This window comes from Diachasmimorpha longicaudata, chromosome 3 (genome assembly GCF_034640455.1).
Source record: "Diachasmimorpha longicaudata isolate KC_UGA_2023 chromosome 3, iyDiaLong2, whole genome shotgun sequence".
Lineage (NCBI taxonomy): Eukaryota > Metazoa > Arthropoda > Insecta > Hymenoptera > Braconidae > Diachasmimorpha > Diachasmimorpha longicaudata.
In genome coordinates, this window is record NC_087227.1 from 10,197,661 (window position 1) to 10,210,810 (window position 13,150).

At 38.6% G+C, this 13,150-nt stretch overlaps 2 protein-coding genes across 2 annotated transcripts; one reads left to right on the plus strand and one right to left on the minus strand.

The window, feature by feature from the left end:
- The first annotated feature begins 7,817 nt into the window (after positions 1–7,817).
- On the plus strand, positions 7,818–9,207 carry Smb (Small ribonucleoprotein particle protein SmB). The gene is made up of 3 exons (XM_064117089.1): positions 7,818–7,978; positions 8,313–8,847; positions 8,966–9,207. Exons 1-3 carry the CDS (start codon positions 7,976–7,978, stop codon positions 9,079–9,081), a joined length of 654 nt encoding a protein of 217 aa, XP_063973159.1. The 5' UTR covers positions 7,818–7,975; the 3' UTR covers positions 9,082–9,207.
- A 121-nt stretch (positions 9,208–9,328) lies between these two features.
- LOC135160487 (uncharacterized) lies at positions 9,329–13,110 on the minus strand. Its single transcript, XM_064117076.1, has 9 exons — positions 12,906–13,110; positions 12,431–12,605; positions 11,992–12,170; positions 11,655–11,908; positions 10,942–11,544; positions 10,733–10,852; positions 10,295–10,641; positions 10,045–10,199; positions 9,329–9,954 (listed from the first exon to the last, which is right to left on the minus strand). Exons 1-9 carry the CDS (start codon positions 12,964–12,966, stop codon positions 9,761–9,763), a joined length of 2,088 nt encoding a protein of 695 aa, XP_063973146.1. The 5' UTR covers positions 12,967–13,110; the 3' UTR covers positions 9,329–9,760.
- Between the last annotated feature and the right edge of the window lie 40 nt (positions 13,111–13,150).

Consider the following 13,150-nt stretch of genomic DNA (forward strand, 5'->3'; position numbering starts at 1 on the left):
AGTGGTGGTGCTCTCCTGGCATCTCACTCGCTCGCTAATGCGCCTCAAGAGAGCAAGGAAGGATTTTTAATCCTCACCTCGAAGCATCTGTAAGGGTCGCTGGATTGAACAGCTGGACAGTCAGGAGTGAGGGTCAAACAATCCTCAGGGTTAAACGAATTTGAGTTGACCCTTACTTCGACGTCCTCATGAATTTTCTCATGTCGAAGATCATTTACCCTCAACGGTTCGTCCTTGAGTGTCTACCTAGCAAAAAGCCTGTGCCGTCTGAGGGAAAACCTTCCCCGTGAATACCGCAAAGGTGGAACTTCCCTTGAAGGTACGTGAAAAAGCTGATATCTCAACTCAACCATTTTCAAAATTACGTATAAATAAAATAATTCATGAATTGAAATCGATGAACGGAGAGATAAGAAAATTAAATGTCCATGCAACGATATCACCGAAAAAAACCATGCACTGCCGGAACTGAAAATGTAGAAAGGCATTCGAGAAGGAGCACAAACCCGAAATAAAATTCACGGAGCGTGCAGTTCGGTGCGGGCGTTGCTCGAAAAATAAATAAAACAACATTGGAGTGAGAAGGAGGGAAAAAGTCCATCGACAAGTGTCGGGGGTAACGATATCATACTTGACGGTGAAGCGGCATCACAGTGCAATGACCCACTGGTGTGGTTGGCGGTATGCAGCACGTGCAAATGTGAGAAACCAGTGCGACTGCCTCAGCTACGTCGTGGCCGAAGAGAGAACGTGAACTTCTGCCAAAAACCCATTTCTCTTTTCTCTGTCTAGTGCACGAAAGTCTTTAAACCCGACGGCAACAGGAATTATTTTTTTATTCTTTGCGAATTTGGATGTGGCGAATCGTTCTTCGCGCATATATCAGAAACTGGTAGATTTAAAGGAAAAAATCAAAATAATATTTTTTGCAAAAAAACAGTTCAACAGAAATAATTGAGAGGAGCTGGAACATTTTTGGTGTTCTCCATATTTATCTCGGTAATGAGTAGATTATTGCAGAAATGGATAAACAATAGAAATGAAGGCTTTTGCCAATTTGTTAATTATCGGGATAGTCAATGATTAGATGGAAAAATGGCATTAATTGCTTGTGATTCAAAGCCTTTATAAAAAAATATATTTTGCAATTTTTTCCGCAAACGTTTCTTTTCGAGGAAATTTGCAAAATGAGAAAAACAAAGAAAACAAACAGTTGCAATTTGAATAAGAATTTTTTGAATTATGCGAAAGACAGATTATTTCATTTTCATGAATATTTATTAGCTTTTAAATGAGAGGTTGTTTTTTTAGAGCTTTGACAGAGTGGAGTGAGACAGAAAGCGTAGACACGTGGATATCCGCAGTCTTTTTGTCAGGGGTCGACTCGGTGAGTGGGGATATTGCATAGAGTGGGGGGAAAGAAAGAAGAGATATTGCGTAGTGGGGAAAAACGGTCTAGAGCCGGCTTGTCGTACCTTGACCAATCTCAACTCGACTTGTTTTAAGCTATGCCGCAACGACCTTAGAAGCTAAACTGAAACTGAAATGGCGTAAATAGGCAAACAGCTCTCAGGGCCATTTTTTTCAAATTGTGTTATCCATGAAATTAATACTGTTTTTCATGCCTCCACAGAATCAATAACAGAACGATTGTGATTTCATTTTTCCATCACTAGTGCGTAAAGTAAAATTTCACGAAGACAAAAATTTCCACGAGTCATTAACACAGATGTCAGCAGAAAATTTTAACAGAAAATTGCACACGCATATGGTGCGTAAAATTGCACTTAACACCCAAGTGCTAAGATTAGAAATATTATAAAATAAATTCTTCTGAAGGCTGAAAACTTTTCTGAAATCATACGAAAAAAAATGGAAAGAAAAAGTTGTCAGTGAAAAAAAACTTTGAAGAATCACCTTTTGTAATCTGGTTTTGTCCAAAATATACTTGACTTTATCAGTGGAGTCTGGAAAGCAAGACATGAGATAATGTAGAACCCACTCGTCCCCTGAGAGAAAAAAAAAACACGAAAAGACGAAAGGACTCGCACGCGCCGAATTCGACTCGTCTGTCTCACTCTACTCTCCACGTGTAGCCGAAATAAAAATCGATAGCGGGGCTCATTCGTTTTGGAGCGTAAGTTGGCCACTTTTTAGGTGTTCTTTTTCGCGGTATCAATTGGGGAGTGGAGATGAAAACAGGAGGGAATGGAGTGGAATTGAACAGAGCAGAATAAACATCAGTATCAATGACTGCGCAATGTTGAGTGGAGTTACGGTGGTTTTTTTTAGTATTTTATGGGGGGGTGCTGAGAGCCAATGGGCTGTTTCTATCGATGAGATTGGGATACAAGTGTTTACTTCTGAATTAGTTGAGCAATTTTTTCTCTTACTCGAAGAACTTCCATTTTCCAATTTTCCAGGGGGCTTTATTCAGTATTTTTCATTCATCAGAAAGGAAAAAATCTGAAGTTGTATTTTTATATTTATTTTATTGATTTCCAAGTAGTATAAATGTACTGCGGCTCAGCGTAACGACGCAAAAAGCTTTCTAAAAAACATGAGCAATATCTCCAACGAATGGAGAAAGTAAGACGATTTTCATGGGTGCAATGATCTCGCGTCGAATTTTTATGAAGCCCGGCTGACAAACAAAAAATAAATGAATATCATTCCGTAAGACATGAGTAACACAATCATAAATGTCCAAATAATTTAAGCCGGAGTAAACTCGAATCGCTTCACTTTCGCAGTATTGCATTTACTACAGTTTTCGTGAAGCAGCTGATGAGAATTATTTTTCTCTAAAAAAGCGGATGAACAATATTTGGTAAATATCAACTCAATTAGTGAAAGAATGTTTTTATCTGAAGTTTTTGAAAAATCCCTGACCCCATATGGTAGGGAAAAACCGCCTCTTTGTCGATCACTAATGAGAGCCTCATTAGAATCATTAGGGGAAATTATGAAGTTGTCTCAGGGTTTTAACGCTGAAAATAGGAAAATCTAGTGTAGTAAATATTTTTGGGCGATCACACGAGCTATTAATCAATTTAATTTGACTCAATTTTTTTTATTATGATAGGCCCGAATGAAATTTACTCTTTAAAATCCTGACATAATTTATGACTTTATTTACGAGCTACCAGAACTCCAGTTAAGCTTATGGATGTGAGATTTAAATGGAAGTCCTTTCTTTTTATTGAATAAAATCAGCTATTGATAATGTCAACACGCAACCTCTTACAGGGACCCCATGAATTCAGAAATCAAGGAAAACGGTGAGAGTTGTATTTATTAAAAAATGAATTGTTGGTAAGAAAAGAAAGTTGGGCTGAATTTTAAAAAATAATTGCCCTTCAATTTTAACCCACCAAATGACAGTTCCAATTCTCGAGAATATTTGTCAGAATATTATCGCATGTTGGGTTGTCAAAAATTTCGTTCGTAAAAAAATCATGGGTCTTGGTGAAGTTTCGGCTTCTTCAGTCCGGGCTTCAACTTGATTTAGGTCGTTGACCTCTTTTTTCTCTCATAAACCATTCGTGCAGCCGCTGGGCGACGCCTTTTTCGACTGTCTTAATTTTAGAAGAACGAGAGAGTAATTTAAAATATGACACCGTCATGCAACTCGGCTTTCGAAATACCCGGCCCGGCCAATGGAAAAAGATTTAAAATAATTTCTCTAATGACATGTCACGACAGGCAAATGCAAAACACTGACATTGTCTCCTCCCAATGATCTCAAATTTCCGTTTTGCGTATTTGCTGGGATAAATGTTGATCAATTGTGAACTTTTGCTTTGGGTTTCAACCCTTGGACTAGAAGATCATTTTTTCGTTGACCCAAGAGTGAGGTTGTCAGTATGAGGATTGTGTTCTGGGCTTCAGAGACTGCACGAAAATATCCTCTCTAAAAAAGGCATGCGCAGCATTTCGAATCGGAAATGGGAACTCAAATCTTGCGGATATCTCAGACGAATGGAGAAAGTGAGGCGGTTTTCACGAGGACAATCGTCTGGCGTTGAATTTCCATGAAGACCGCCCATCAAACGAAAGAGAATTGAATCACATTCTATGAGGGATGAATAAATGAATCTTAATCGTCCAAATCATGTAGGTCAGATACAAATAGCACAATGGAAAAATTCATATCTTTTTCATCCGAAAACCCAATATTAACAACCAATTCCAATTTTCTTAGATGAATAAATAAAATCAGCGAATCCAGTTGTCAACATTAAGCTTCTGATTTTAATTAGAAGCTGAAAGCACTAGGTGACAGAACTCAAATTTGACAGCTGGTGAACTGAGCTATAATTTTAATAAGCTCTATTTGGCTTTTGCGATGGAATGATAACACGAAATTAATTGAAAAAGTCAACAAGTTATTAATAGAAATAAAAACAGTTTTAACCACCTCCCCAAAAGCTTTCCTAATCTCGTCATTGGAATACTCCTTGCATCATTCGACCCATTCGTTCTTCCTCATATTATCATGAGCTATCCCCAATTGATATTATAGCCCACCCAACCGTCACGTAAACATCTTTCCCCTCTGAAAGAAATCAACGTCTAAAAAATAAAAATTTATCTCTCAATTCATCTTCTCTCCACATATTTACGTGACCCGTATTTCAAATCATTATGTAATAAACGCGTAGATGACTACAGGAGAAAGCAGATGCATTAGGTCTACGTCCTTGGACGGGGCGAACACAAAATCGCTTTGCCTTTCAGTGCAGGCACTGTTATCGCTCTTCTTATACTTACACGAGCCGCCTTTCTGGGACAGTGCTGCACGTGCTTCTCGGTCAACGAACCCCACCCCTTGCTCCCCCAAGTCACTGTTGACAACCGTCTTCAACGCTTGTATTTTATCTGTCTTCTTTATCGAATCAATTTTTTTTCGACAAACTGCAACCGTCGCTTTCATTGGCTAAAATAAATGAGTTTTACTTTTTTCTTCATAATTGACAGCCATTTTTTATCTATCAATCTTCATCGCCTGGCCCAGGGCGGATAACCAAGTCCTTGAACTATTTTTTTCAGCACTTGTGCTGGAGGAAAGGTTTACGCAACTACGACGTGGGTAAAGCTCCACTTTTCGCACAGGATTTGAAACTGGTGGGGGCTGACACGTGTTATAGATCTTCCATAAGTTAAATAATTGTTTAAGACAGTGCTGTCGAATTATTCAACGGAATTCTATGGAATTTTGTGGATGTTCCTTGAATTTTTTTGAATTTCCCGAGACCTTCTTTGAATTTCCAATGAAACACTCCGAATTTTCTAAAAAGCTTTTCTAATCTTCTGAGACTTGAGGGAAATCCTGTACATTTTTTAGGAATTTCGGGAAAGCCCTCGAAGTGGTCTCAAAATTTTAAATTTTAACGGAAATCTTGTATTCATACCCCCATTTGTTTATTTACAATTAATGTGATTTTTCATGTTAATTATAATACAGTCATTTATGCACTACAGGTAATTCATATCAGCCGCATCGATTAACTCTATCCAATTTTGTTTTTGCGTCGGATCTCTCTGGAATGAATAATCGTTGGGGTGCCATCGAGGGGCGGCATTTGGGACGTGGGGAAACTCCCGAACAAAAACAGGAGGGAAAAATATTTTGTGCGTAGTTGAGGATGAACTACGCAGTAGTGCGTAGAGTTATATACAAACAGTGCGGATGTGTACCGAGAAATAAATCGTTGTAATTACTGGAAAGCTAATGTTCGTACTCATATAAACAGATGATAAGAATCTCGGGAGAATAAAAAATATTCTGGCCTATTGGAATATTTTATTCCCTGCACTTTACCTGCCAACAACGTTTCATTAATTATAAATGAATGAGAAACATCATTTCGTTTCCACTATGACTTATGAATTAGTTAAGATGCCATTAAGCTTTGCTTGATGTTCTGCAAATCCTTAAGTGAATAGATTTCTTCCTTATTTTTATTTTTCCTCACTTTGCAAAATCGAGAATAATTTGTTATTAGAGTATTTTTATGTTAGCGAACGTACAAAAATCCCTTAATTCAATTTTATCTGTTCTTCATGTTTATTGTGGATTTATTCTTCCCTTCATAAGGTGAATAAAATGTCGGTATTCCCGCACAGAAGAACATCTGCAATAATAAAATTGAAAAATGTTTTTTTAAGACCTTCGGAGGCTTTTAGAGCCGATATATATTTTCGAATATTTATATCGTAATAGTGATAATGGGAATACAGATAAAAAGCGATAGATTGCCCTAATCGGGAGTAATATTTATCACTCGAAACGTAGAAAAATTAAATCGGCATAAAAGGCTATTTTCTTCCTTTTAACCCTAGATCGATCACTCTATGGGGGAAACACCGCACCCTTAATAATACTCTGACAGTAGTACAACAAATTGAAATGTAAGTTGATAAGACGCAAGAAATTCAAAACTCAAACTTTGTACAGCACAGATTCACTTCCATTCAGAGATAAGAATAAAATCTATTTCTGGAAAATCATCAATTCAGTTTTACGACAATCGTCCAAACATTTCTACGTGATGTCTGTCAATACTAATTCAACAATGTCGAGAATAGAAATGATGTCAAGTCTCCACTGCTCTACGACTACTTTAGATTTTCGATTTTTTGAACGTGTAATTTTGACATTTTTACGTAACGCCCTGAAGCCGGTGAAAGTAAAAATGTACTTTGGGGCCGATAGCCGAGGGAAGGGCCATCGAGGGTCGACGACCCCCTAAAATGCGTTCTGAAGGTGCACACTGCCCGGATGTGACCCACTTAGTGTTTCTATCTCTCCGTCATGACGAATTCTGGCCGATGGTGCTTGCCACCTTGTCTTTCCCTTTTTATTTTTAAATATGTCCGCTCGTCGGTTTTTTACGTTGCGTAAGGTCTACCCAGTACATTCGTCGGTGCACGCAATCAAACGATCATCACTGGCCACTCAGAGGTCATTGAACTTCATTCGATCGTTGAAAAGTGAATTTTTGAGGGGCCATCACTCCCTCACGTGAAAATCAGTTTTTTCCTTTATTCTAAAAGGGAATCTCCTTGATTCCCTTTTGGATCTCTTTGAGATTTAACACAGTTACAAAAATACAAAATTACATGTGATATACAATGTATTTATAAGGTGATGTAAATACATATTTACTTCGTCTCTTGTTGAGTTCTCACTTAGAATAACTTTCATAAAACGCTTAAATATTTAATGCGGAGGATGTCAAGAAGGAATTAATGTGCAAGACAACCTTTTGATTGAAAATTTTCAAGACTTTGATTTCGAAAGGTGGAGAGAGCCAGTTTAATCCGATTTAAAATTTTGGACGGGTATTACTTATGTGTGGGACAGTACCCGAGAAAGGAATCGAAATCCTCATTCGAATTAAAGATGCAAAAACACTGTAATTTTTAAATGTGCCTCACATGAGCAAAAAAGTTTCTTGTGACGGTCACCTGACGGAAAAAATTTCCAAATACTCATGATTGCAAGGAATAACTTGTAAACTAATTGTTATCCCATTCTTGAGACAGAGGGAGATAAATAAATAAATAAACATTTACAATTCTTTTCAAATTTCCCTGGCATACCGACACAGTATTCCGAACTGATCGACTGTCCGGTAGGCATCCGATCGTTGGTAAATCAGTGGGTTATTCATGGTATGAACAAATGAGTTCTGGGAATGGATAAGTCCACCAGGAAACTGGCCATTTTATGGCGCTGAAGGACATCTAACGTCTGAATTAGTCACTAAGGACCGACTAGGTCGATAATATTGGTGGAATTTCAACATGGCGTCGGTGTAAGTGCCGCCGCCTATAACACCGCAGAACACCATAGCCTGGCGGGTATTTGGCCGGTGTGTTCTCCGAATTGTTATTGATTGTGATTTTGTCAAATCAACGGACAGTGATAAATATTCGTTAAGAGAAGAGGAATAAAACACTCGTCAAGATGGTAAGTAGATCAATTATATCATACATGGGGGATCATTAGAGGGTTTTTCTTTGGGAAAATGGAACGCGCGTCTGTGACATAACCTCATCGCCAACGTTTAATGATGTTTGATATATTTCGCTTAAAAAAATCTGCCATTTCATTTAAAAAAATTCAAATGAGAATTTCAAAGGAAGAAGTCGAGAGGTGTTTTATGGGGGGAATATTGTCTCCGATATTTTCGCATGAATATGCTCATCAACGTGAGCAATTCATGAGTTGTCGGGCAATATAACCCCATGAACTACTCCAAAATGTAACTAAATTTGAAACTTACGGTAACTCCCCCCTTTAGACGATCGGAAAGAACAATAAAATGCTCCAGCACATAAACTACCGAGTGAGGATAATCCTGCAAGACAGCAGGACCTTCATCGGTACATTCAAGGCCTTCGACAAGCACATGAACCTGATCCTTGGAGACTGCGAGGAGTTCTGTAAAGTCAAGCCCAAGAACACAAAGCAACCAGAGAAGGAGAAGAAGAGAGTCCTGGGCTTTGTCCTCCTGAGAGGCGAGAACATTGTCTCATTGACTGTGGAGGGACCCCCACCTCCGGAGGAGGGTCTCCCACGAGTGCCAATTCCTGGAGCAGCCCCGGGACCTGGAATGGGTCGTGCAGCTGGCAGAGGTATGCCTGCCAATGTTGCTGGAGTGCCTGCTGGCCTCCAGGGGCCAGTCAGAGGGGTTGGAGGACCCTCCCAGCAGATAATGACCCCTGCTGGTAGGGGACAGGTGTCTGCACCACCTCAGATGCATCCTGGAGCTCCTCCAAGAATGCCAGTCAGTGGGCCACCACCTGGAATGATGGGCCCACCGCCTGGAATGATGGGTAAGTCATTCAACAATTTATTTACTGCATGATTTTTTTTTCATTGACAATGCTGATGAAATGCAAACAATGTATGAGTCGATTTTGTCAGAGTATTGATGGAATTGATGTTGTCTAGGAATGCCACCGGGAATGCCACCTATGGGACGTGGAGGGCCTCCCATGGGGCCCCCTGGAATGAGAGGACCTCCTCCAGGAATGATGCGCGGAGGACCACCACCTCGTCCATATTAATAAACATAATGCCTCATTCCTAATAAAATAATAAACGATTAAATGAATACAGAGAAAAACAATAAATTTTCTAACATTGATAATGAGATAGACGATAAGAAATAAAAAATACTGAGTTCACGGGAAGTGGAGATTTCTCATTTATTTCAATACCCTCACGCATTTATAATTCTCTAAATAAATAATCCCTTATTCCTCAGGCAATCACTAGATTCTCATTGAATTACTCTTCAGCATTTGAATAAAAATTAAGACAGTCTTCCTTTCACAAAAAAATTGTTTTATTTCCATTTTTATAATTAAAATCCTTTCCATTTTATCAATTTTCTTAATACGAAATCTTGCAAAAAATATTCTTGGCACTTATTTTCATAACTTAGTTTACAAATTCAATGATGAGCAATTAGCGTATTTTAAAAATAAATTTGCTCTTCTCAAAAGCCATTGTTTAGACTAATAATTTATCTGACGTCGATTATTCTCTCTGCATAAATTAAAAAAAGGTTGATAACGCTGTCGAACAAAATCCATCGAAACTTACATATACACGTATAAAATATATATTAATAATATTCTTCAAGCTGTGGTACGTCATAATGATTTTTTACTGTTTTTTTTCCCACGAGTGATTGAAGAATTCAACAATTTAGGATTTTATGTCCTGCTATCATCTAATTTGTTACGAGTCGTAATGATTGAGCTGCTCGACGTGAGACGTCGACACTGGTGGGGAGTCATCCTCAAGGATGTCCGTCTCCTCTTCATACGGGTAATTTTCGAGGGCCACGACTTCGGGGGTCAGGGGAGTCGTGAGAAGGTCCAGGGTGGACGTTGGAACTGTTTCTTCGATTTGAATTTCACAAACAGTGTCATCTGAGAAGATAAAAAAATTATTCTACTTTAATCGTGTCTCGAGAGACTGATTTGAGATTTGAATTAATTTTTCATCACTCGAAGACTCACCAGTCGATTCGAAATTATATATTTCAGTTTGAGCATCAATTAGAACAGTCTCATTCTCCTGCTCAATGAGTATTCCCTCTGCGACGGCTTCCCCAGTGTCTTCAATCGTTTCTACTGCATCTTCCACACAATTTCCATGGCCAGAGATGTCATTACTACAATTTAAAACCGTTTATCGTTTCTATAAATGATAATTTTTCCAAAAATTCCAGTGTTCCCCTGTCCCCCTGAACTAACCCATCAAATTCACCTTTGCTCAGTATCTTCAGCAATCACACCCATTCCTTCTTCAATATCCTGCATGAAATCCTCAGCTTTTCCACCTATCGCATCACCATCATCACCACAGTCTTGACTTTGCTCCCCCATTGAATCGATCGAATTCGTCTTGCAGTTCGTGTTCTCTAAACAATCCTCGTGGCTCTCTAAATCTAAATCATCCTGCCTGATGTCTAATACAATAGTGTCCACTGATTTTTTAACGTCTGAATTTATCACCTGCTCGGTATTATTGGGGAGACTATGATGAGGCAGTATCACCAGGGGTTTGTTGGAGATTCTTAGGCTATCCTCGGCAATTACTTTATTTAACATACCCTGTAATAATGTATAAAGTGCGGACAGGGAGATTTTTCTATTTTCTTTCAAAATAGGTAAATGGATGGAGCTGTAGATATTTTTTTTTTACCTTTCCACCATGAGATAACGTCACTCCTTTTTGTACCATAATGATATTTCTTGTCGAGTCTAATCGATAATGATTTGAACTGCTGATATTTATTGTGCTATTGGAGTTCAATTTAATCCTCTGAAAGCAAAGATTTGCAGATGCTAATACACTGGAGAAAAAATATCCACAATACTTCCTAAGAAAATAAAAACAATTGTACTCGGTACCTTCTTCATTTCTGATCCATCATTGTGCACGTCAACCTCCGACTGGCTTCCCTCTGTCGTCTCTATATCTTCCTGAGCGTGTGCAGATTCACTGGACTGTGAATTATCGTCACTGATGTCCTCAATCCCTTCTAAACAACTAGAAACATCTAAATTTTTCCTCTCATAATTTGTACTTTGTATCCTCTGAACACTAGACATTGTCAGCAAATCTTCGTCCGTTTCCATCTCCTCTAAAGCACTTGCTTCGTCATCAATTCTATGCACATTATTTCTTCCTCTCCTATTTTCCTCTTCTTTGAACTCCATGATTTCTTCTTCAATTGTCATTATTACATCGTTAGGTTCGTGTGAATTTACCTCAGGACTCAGACTTTCTGAATTCGAATCAACGTCGTAATTAACATTGTAGGGGATTTTTGTAATGGCAGTATCTGGTGTTCGATTTATCTCTAATTGGCAATTTATTGTATCTGTGCTTTCGTTAGTCTGGAGTTTATTTATCGAAGGAACTGTACAGTTTTGGAGTGTCTCCGAGGAGTCTCCAGCGGGTTGAGGAGTTTCTGGCGATTTTGATATTGACATTTCTGTATCGTTTACAGCCTGAAAGAGGAACATGATGTTGGACGGTATTTTTTTCATCTTTTACTGCTTTTTAAAAAACGTTTGATATTTACGAACTGGTCAAATTATTTTTGTAAATAAATCATTACCTCGACAGAGTTTAACGGCAGTGGGGACGGCGATGTTCTTACTTCTCTACTTAAGTCATTAATAATGGAGTTAATAATTGAACCATGATTGTTCACATCAGTGGTACTCAGTTTGGGATTTTTCACGTCTTGACAATTCTCTACTGATGATTTTTTTCGTTTTCTCCCACGTATCTTGGGTGGACAGAGCTGAGGCTTCTGGGTAGTCTTCTCGGGAACTGTCAGGTCGTTCCCAGATGCTGTCTCTCCTTTAACTTCAATCGATGATTTTTTAGAGAGACCTGAGACTGGAGTGACAGGAGGGAAATACTAGTTAATTAATTAATTCAGTTTATACCCATTGATTCTGCTCGTTTCTCCTCGAATGGCACTCTCTTCTCATTTGCAGTAGCAATTACTAACGATAGAGTATTTGCCAGTCCAGTGAATGCCGTATGCGCCTTTAATCGAGGTAATAGTGGAATTGTTCTCCTTCCCTCGATTGCCCAATCGGTCCAGGTGTTTGGGCCATTCAGTCTAAAACGTGGGTTAAATCACAACAAAGGAAACATCGAACTTCAAAATTTATCAACTGAAATCTATCTAGGCTCCTCATGAAGAGGACAATTGTCCTTTCAAAGCCGAAAACATTCGATTCTTTGGATGGTGGATGGGTTATCAATAATTTAAGGATGAAAATGTTTTTTTCCTTGTAGGCGTCTTCAGTCGTTCAAAGTTCATTATGTGAAATATCATTAACAATTAAGAGTGATCCAGATATAAAAGGGAAAACTCACTGTTCAGCTATAATCGATAGCTTCTCATCGTTCGCAGCTCGTCTGACCTCAGCCCGGTGTCGTTCATTCGAGATATGCAGTACCTTGGCTAGCTCCTCAAGGAGTCTTTTCTTGTCCTCTGTGAAGGATCCCTGGGCCCTGAGCACAGATACCATGTTCCCATACGCATCCAACTCTAGATCACACGAATAACAATCAAATAAAAAATCCACCATAGGTCAGAAATAATTAATGACTTCAAGAATATCGCTAGAAAAAATCAGGCGATTCGCTATCAATTTGCATAAAGTCTGGAGCACTCCAAGGTGTTCTATCACTATCTCCAAGCGATAATTGAAGAGTCACTGTATGGGACGAGGGACTATTGACAAAGGAATCGGGACAATGAAAGAGAAAATTATCAGGAACTGATTTAATTAAGAATTATTGTGAGGTAATTGAAGGTGATGCTTTTATTGAATAAACATAACCTCACCCAGACACCTCAAACATTTTCTGCATTCGTCTCGAGACATGTCGATTCTCGTTTGCCACATTATCACTCTCTATTTCAAGTGCTCGAGTTACTGCCACACATTTATTCTGTTATTTAAACGTATTTCCCACATCTCAAAGTCAATGTTGACAGGAGAACCTTCAGTTTGCAATGAAGTTATCTCCAGTTTGTGCGAAAACTAAAGTTTCTGGGTGAATGTTTATGAATGATTTTTTTCTCATGAG

Coding starts and splice junctions, on each gene's coding strand:
- LOC135160487 (XM_064117076.1), bottom strand. CDS start 12,966: ATGTGGCAAACGAGAATCGACATGTCTCGAGACGAATGCAGAAAATGT. Junction 10,853..10,941: donor ATGGATCAGAAATGAAGAAG/GTACCGAGTACA, acceptor CTTTGCTTTCAG/AGGATTAAATTGAACTCCAA. Junction 10,642..10,732: donor CGTTATCTCATGGTGGAAAG/GTAAAAAAAAAA, acceptor ACATTATTACAG/GGTATGTTAAATAAAGTAAT.
- Smb (XM_064117089.1), top strand. Junction 8,848..8,965: donor CCCACCGCCTGGAATGATGG/GTAAGTCATTCA, acceptor GATGTTGTCTAG/GAATGCCACCGGGAATGCCA.